At 46.1% G+C, this 7,437-nt stretch overlaps 1 protein-coding gene across 1 annotated transcript in view; it reads left to right on the top strand.

Annotated features, from left to right (window-relative positions):
* Positions 1 to 499: 499 nt before the first annotated feature.
* Positions 500 to 7,437, top strand: part of LOC130387166 (supervillin-like) — a gene marked incomplete at its 5' end in the record, with an annotated part of 61,544 nt that continues 54,606 nt past the window's right edge. Inside the window, one exon of the mRNA XM_056596162.1 lies at positions 500 to 521. Coding sequence (XP_056452137.1) covers positions 500 to 521 — 22 coding nt within the window. The remainder of the gene's footprint in view (positions 522 to 7,437) is intronic.

The raw sequence follows: 7,437 nt of genomic DNA, 5'->3' as shown, positions 1-7,437 counted from the left end.
GCAGCAGCAGCAGCGCCAGACGCCCTCCCCGACGTCTCTGCTCCTCGCTCGTTTGTGTAGCAGCGCATTCGGGAACATTCCGTTTTTAAGAACGATTACTTCACGCCAGGGGTTTCTCTTCTCCTACCTCTGCTCCCCTCTGTCTACTCCTCCTCCTCCTCCTCCTCCTCCTCCTCCTCCTCCCCCTCACCTTGCTTTACCCCACCCTCTCACCCTCTGCCCTCCCCTTCCCGTCGCAGACCCGGGGGTGATCTGCAGAGGGGAAATCCCCCCTCCTTATGAGTGGTGCGCTGCCGGCGGTGGGAGTGCAGCCCGGCGCTTTGGGGGTGACTACACTTTTGGATCGAGCTCAGATCTGGGCGCTCCTCCTGGGACGAACCCGCTGCCTCCCTTTCTTCCTGCTGGGTCAGAAGCCCGCCGGCTGGCCTTAAGAAACCTCCCACCGTTTATCGCTTCCCTACGTGTTCGGATAAATGGACTTCAGCTGCAGAGCGTGTGAATTACATTGGACTCTGTGCAAAGTAAGTTGGTTATATTGTCTTTGTGTGTGTGTGTGTCTGTATGTATGTGTGTGCTTGTGGGTGTGTCTGTATGTGTGTGTGTGTGTGTGTGTGTGTGTGTGTGTGTGTGTGTGTGTGTGTGTGTGTGTGTGTGTGTGTGTGTGTGTGTGTGTGTGTGTGTGTGTGTGTGTGTGTGTGGGTACAATTTGGGCTGTGGAAGGTCTATCTGTTGGATAGTTCTACATGATGGAGAATCTTTTACTTTTAAAATCAGAAATTTTGCCACCCCAGAATTTCCCTCCTGGGATCAATAAAGTGCTATCTTAGCTTATCTGATCTCATCTGTAAGAAACAGCAGATGGTATTTATAACATGTAAATGGGAATTGATCCAAGCATTCACAAGCCATCTTAAACTTCTTCACTAATTGATAGTCTTCAACGGCCACACCTTTTAATAAGAAAGACATGAGGTAATAACATAAGGAGAGTTCAATGCAATACAAGGCGAGAGAGAGAGAGAGAGAGAGAGAGAGAGAGAGAGAGAGAGAGAGAGAGAGAGAGAGAGAGAGAGAGAGAGAGAGAGAGAGAGAGAGAGAGAGAGAGAGAGAGAGAGAGAGAGAGAGAGAGAGAGAGAGCGAGAGAGAGAGAGAGAGAGAGAGAGAGAGAGAGAGAGAGAGAGAGAGAGATGTGAGGTCCAAGTTCACACTTGAAGGTATTCGTGTCCACCTGAGATCTGAAAAATGGATCACAACAATGGCTGGTTAATAAGACACACGTATACTCAGACAATGAGTTGTTTAGCAAATCATTTTTAAACATTTAAAAGTCTATAAGAATTTTACGACCGAACAGAGATAAAGAACATGTAGCTAGTTAATAAAATTATACCTGAACCAGGTATCATTTGCTTTGTGGTATTTAAGAATTTGCTATTCAAGAAACAAAGAATGTGTCCATATAAAACGAGATTTGGAATCAAGGGTTCAAAGTTTTAAAGTTCAAATTGAATAGTGTATGATTTGGATTGCTGTCAGTAGGATTGTGCAGCACAAGCAACTTGAAGATGGAAGTGCTCCTTGACTAGGTTTTGCCTACCTTATATTCTTTAGTGAAAGCCAGCTGTTTCATCAGCAAAGACTTTCTATTTCATTAGCATGTAGCAATACATTCCATACATGGCTGGTTGGGAAATCCTGTTGACTATCACTGTTTTACATGAACTTTAGTGAACCAATTTTCCAAATCAATTCATGTTATGGGTTATGGACTTTTCCATTTTTATTTAAATTCTGTGCAAGTATTTGTGTAATAGTTACAATGCATGCGTTTGTGTGTGTGTGTGTGTGTGTGTGTGTGTGTGTGTGTGTGTGTGTGTGTGTGTGTGTGTGTGTGTGTGTGTGTGTGTGTGTGTGTGTGTGTGTGTGTGTGTGTGTGTGTTTGTGCTCCCTAGTGCACCTGTTTTCTCCCTCACAACACAGAGACAGGTTTAGTGGCAGCTTGCTTTAGAGTCACACACATACACACACAGAAACACACACACACACACACACACACACACACACACACACACACACACACACACACACACACACACACACACACACACACACACACACACACACACACACACACACACACGCACACACCTACACACACACACACTCACACACACACAACCAAACACAAACACACATACTAATCTAGCTGATGGTTCTCAGAGACAAATGCTTCCAGTGGCATCTAGCGCTGTGAAGTGTCCATTCATACAGACTCTGATGCCTGCATACATTGCATTCATGCATGTGTTTAAAGCCCCACTTGAATAAGCATGCTTTGATCTCCTGGCGTGGTCACGGTCATATGCAAGTACAGAACTGGTTAGTGAGTGGGAGCAGGGTGGGTCAGCCTGGGGGATAGAAAACCCAGCCCTTTGGATGGTAATGTCGCCTTCAGACATGTCTTCAGTCTTGGCAGTATGGCTAAAGTTTTTCTTTTATTGTGAATAATCAAATAAAAAAAAAATGAAATTGTATTCTAGGTTATCAATGTATCCAAGGGTTCTTAAGAACACACTGTGGCAGGTGACTTCATGGGACGTGTTTTTCGTTGCCAGGCAACATCGTCTTTACATCACCGCCTTCACGTCCACCCGGTGGAGACATCTTGAACTACAGCAATGAGGGAATAATTAATAACAGCAGAGGACATCCTTTCCCCTTCTCCTCCCTCTGCTCCTTCTCCATGTGCTCAAACCTACATCCTCTACTGAGCCAGTCTAAACTCTGTTAATCCTGATCCACCATGGAGACATGCCTAAACTCTGTTAATCCTGATACACCATGGAGACCTCTCCAACAGAATCCCGCTTATTATTGTAATGGCAGCCTTTCGTTCCACCCATGTTCTACAGCGGATGTGAGGAGCTGTATCGCCCATGGCGATGGTCACATGATAGCTCCTCCGTCTGTAGTGTTTGCTGTTGGGCTGTTGGCCCGCTGACCTCCGGCTGCAAGCGGACGCTCTTTTTTATAAACGTCAGGTCACAAACCCCCGTTCTCTGTCTCTGTGTGGCCGGTCTGAGGGGTCTCGCTCCCCAACACTGGACTGAATTAAAGTGAACGTGATTGACTGAATGTCACAGTCATTGGGCCAGCGACAGAGAGGGTTTCTGTGTCCCATTAAGGAATGGTCTTGAAACCTGATTTTTCTCTTCTTCTGCTTTTTGCTTTTCATTGGGAGAAACAGCAGAAGTGATGATGTCATACTAGTGATAATATACTTATATATTATCCCCCTATGATATAAATAGAGGGTTTTTGATAATGAATGCAACTTTTCTCCGAATGGCTATTCACGTTTCTGACAATATTGTACTAAAACACTGGTGCGCCTTAACAAGAGTAAAATTGGTTCTCATTGGTAGGAGGATAGAGCAGAGAACACTTTATGAATCTCCCAGAGGGTAATTCTAGTGCTTAAGTAAATGCAAAAGTAAATTCAAGAGTAAGGACAAACAGAAAAAGCTGTCATGGGATTTTGCATCAAGAGAATTTCCTTCCTCATCATCCCACCACCATATACCATGTATAGTTTTCTTTGCTTACAAATCCTTCGTTTGATGGATGTCCTTTAGCCCTACAGCCCCAACCTCTTACCTACCTCTGTTGAGAACTCAATCTCTTTCCCCAATGTAACCAATAGAGAAGATCACAGCTCCCATTAAAACACATCATCTACACACACACACATACACACACACACACACGTGCGCACACACACACACACGTACACACACACACACACACACGCACGAACACACAAACACACACAAACACGTAGACACACACACACACACACACACACACACACACACACACACACACACACACACACACACACACACACACACACACACACACACACACACACACACACACACACACACTCGCTGCACTGAAGTGGGGCCAGGCCTCCTCTTAAGAATGTGTTGACGGCTGTTAGGACGCATGTGACGTGGATAGGGTTACAACAACGCCTCCTAGCTTCAGCCCGCCACATTCTGCAGCATCTACCGCTGGCCCTGCTTGTTGATGCAACGGTGGTGTCGGTGTCACCGCGATGACGTCACACGCAGGCGTACCTTGCGCAGCGAGGACGTGTTCTGGCGATGTGTGTCACATGCGTGTCACGGCGGCGTGAACACACAGGTGTAGCTCGTTAAAACGGTAATTATAGGTCGATGGGGTGATGCATTTATGGGTGCCAGTGCAGCAGGTGGGGGTAGTTAATCATGCGTCAATCATGGGTCAGGTGATTCATGTGATGAGCTACCCCTGTGTTTTTTCACCCACCCTGCCAACGAGGTGTTTTGGGTGTAACGTTCAGCTTTGAACATCAACCAGGTGGGTACTTGACCTCGGGATAAAGGACGTTGGGGAACCACTGCAGATGAATACTACAAAGGAGCTGCAAGAGGAAAATGACCCCGCCCCTGATATTTGATTGCCACAGCGATGACTGGTAGCAATTATACAACCTTAGTTCATGCAGCATTAAGAACTATTAAGAGATTAGCATAGGGGTCGGGTTAGGGTGAGGGGGATGGGGTTAACCCTAGTCCTATTACTTTAATGTATCAATGAATACCTTCGTTGAACACCATAACATGAACACCATTACCTTAATTGACATGAAAACAGTTAGCCTCGTTAACATCAACACCATTAGTAAGGCATCTGATCACGAGACCATATGTTAACTGTTACCTAACTGTGTAACCTAATGCCTCTTACAGCATGAACTAATGTTGATTGATTGTTAGTTAACGTCCCCTTAAAATCAGACGGTTACCCGACGACTTAATGTCCTTCGAGAGGTGATCGGGGACGTTCCCCTGTTTTTTAACCTTGGTCTGGCTTTCGTTTCTACTGTCTTTTCTCATCCACCTTTCTCTGTCTCCGCTCCTTCAGAGCAACAACCTTGGGTTTGGAATTATTTCCCATATAAGAGCCGAGCGGGCGTTGTTTTGAGCAGGGGCAGCATCAGAGAGGGGGGGGGGGGGGGCAGGCGCCAGGTCCTGGCTCAAGGAAGGAGAGGGAGCAGGAGGGGAGGAGGCCAAAGGAAATGTCCTGTTTGTTTTAGAGCCCAACTCTGTTTGTGTTTGTGTGTGTGTGCGCGTATTTTTATGTAAATAGTGTGTATATATGTGTGTGTGTGTGTTTCCCGATTACTCTCACCCTCTGTAGGTTTATCTGTGCGGGTTTGTGTGTGCGTGTGTGTGTGTGTGTGTGTGTGTGTGTGTGTGTGTGTGTGTGTGTGTGTGTGTGTGTGTGTGTGTGTGTGTGTGTGTGTGTGTGTGTGTGTGTGTGTGTGTGTGTGTGTGGTCCCTGTCCACGTGAAAAATGCTTTGCGTTTCTGTGCATAGACATATCTGCTGTGGTCTATGTGTGTGCTTGGTGCACTTCGGTGAGGATCTGCAGGCTTAGCCAAACAGAGAACAGTCACTCTGTGGTCGACCAGGCCCGCTACAGGTCTCCAAATAAAGGCATGGCTCTGGTGGGACATACTCTAAAAGACCAGGAGACAGGCACGGATCAGGCTTTACCCTGACAGTCTGAAATCGCCTCTGATCGATAACGTGTGGGTAACCTGTCACTGACCGGACTCGCGTGTCCGCTGCCTGTCAACCATCATGGGGATAGCCGGATCTCTTTAGACAAAACCCAGCAACATCCACACGTCAGGAGTAGCTCAATGTGCAGGCTTGGTGCTACATCGACCTGGTTCAGCGTTTCTGTATGTCACGTACCCCTAGCATCCTGACCTTTGAACCACAAATAGCAGTTTCTTTGCCTACAATCGTTTGTGATCTGAATTGCATGCTGGAACGAAAACCAATCAGGCGCCGGGTAGCTAGCTGTAGTTATTTGATGCTGCTTGTTTTTCTTGCGAGATCTGGCAACACCACCACCACCACTCAATCTAACCACAGGAATGGGCACCAAATTAAATAAAGTCACGCTTCTATTGCGCGTTGGCATCTGGGACGTTTTCAGCGGAAGGCGCAATGGCAAGAATATACTGTGACTTATTTATGTATTTTCGTTTTTAATTACTTCATAAGTCGAGTCACGAGGAAGGCGATTGCTAGTTAAGTTGAGCCGCTAGTCATGTGGATGACGGGGAGCTAAATGTACCAACGAAGGCCGTGTCTGCTTCCCCTGTTGGAGTTCTGCCATCGGCCATCACCCTCAGCCAGACACCATAGACCTCTGAAGAATAAGCTCAAATAAGATCAAATCAGTTGTCAAGTTGTCAACAACGGATGACGTCGGCCGGTAGCCTACAATTTTCGCCCCTGGTACAATTTTAACGTGACACCGCCACCGTATCCAGAGGAATAGCCTACAATACAATGACTGGTTTCTATTATTTTCGGCGACCGTTTTACTGCCGTGGCGCTTCCTTGCTGGTTCTGGTGGAATGTGGCCTTCAAATGTCTATAGGAATAACATGGGCCTGCGTCACTTTGTGAACTACAGACTTCATCCGTCTCGTTACGACTGGGCTTTTGGATTGTCGGTGCCTTTAAAGTAGTAAACGATAATTAATGCTACTTGAACGGCACCGACAATCCAAAAACCCAGTCGAAACTAGATGGGAAAACTGTGTAGTTCTATGTGTCGGTTGCCTTGTGCTAGCTTAACTCATGTACAACAGCAGTGGTTATTCTTTAAAAAGCCATAGATCAACATTTTTGTATCCTCAATCCTGCGAGGCAAAGACTCCATACTGTGAATGGGCTAAGTCGAACACCTGATGTAGCAGTTAACGCTGCGATGCAGCTAATAGGCCCTGTGCGTGCTGAGCTACACAGTTGTAGATGTGCGTTTCCCTTACAGGTTCAGAGCGTAGGAGACCCGGTCAGGCTAAATCTGTGTCATCCTGTGGCCGGTGTCAGAAATGGCTCGTTGAAGAGAAGGCTCTATTTAAAACACTTGAGTGTTAAGCCTAACTAGTGTTGCCATTCAAATACCACCGCTTAGGATGTCGCTAAGTTGGAGATGCAAGTGCAGCTTCAAGAACTAGACAGGCAGCAATGCTCTCTTTGATACGGGGACGTCTGGATGGACGCTGTGCTTGTATTGGCTAATCGACACCTGCTCCTGAAATAGGGGTCCTTTAAGTTACGCAAAAGCAAAGAAAAGTAGAAAACGATATATGCCTTATGTTGAAAACTATTTTACTCGCAACAATGTTTCCTTGCTAGCTGTTGAACGCCTAGACTATCTTTTCACAACCGCCTTGATAATATGGAGTGGATATTTTTTAGTTTGAGTTATTAGGTATGGTCTTTGCTCAAAGGGTTTGACCTTTCCTAGTGAAACGTACTGTATAACATTGTGCATTATATGTTATACAAAGACTAATTGGAA

Source organism: Gadus chalcogrammus, chromosome 8, assembly GCF_026213295.1.
Source record: "Gadus chalcogrammus isolate NIFS_2021 chromosome 8, NIFS_Gcha_1.0, whole genome shotgun sequence".
NCBI classification, from domain to species: domain Eukaryota; kingdom Metazoa; phylum Chordata; class Actinopteri; order Gadiformes; family Gadidae; genus Gadus; species Gadus chalcogrammus.
Note: the sequence above shows the minus strand (reverse complement) of the source record. Positions and strands in the feature narration are given on the sequence as shown.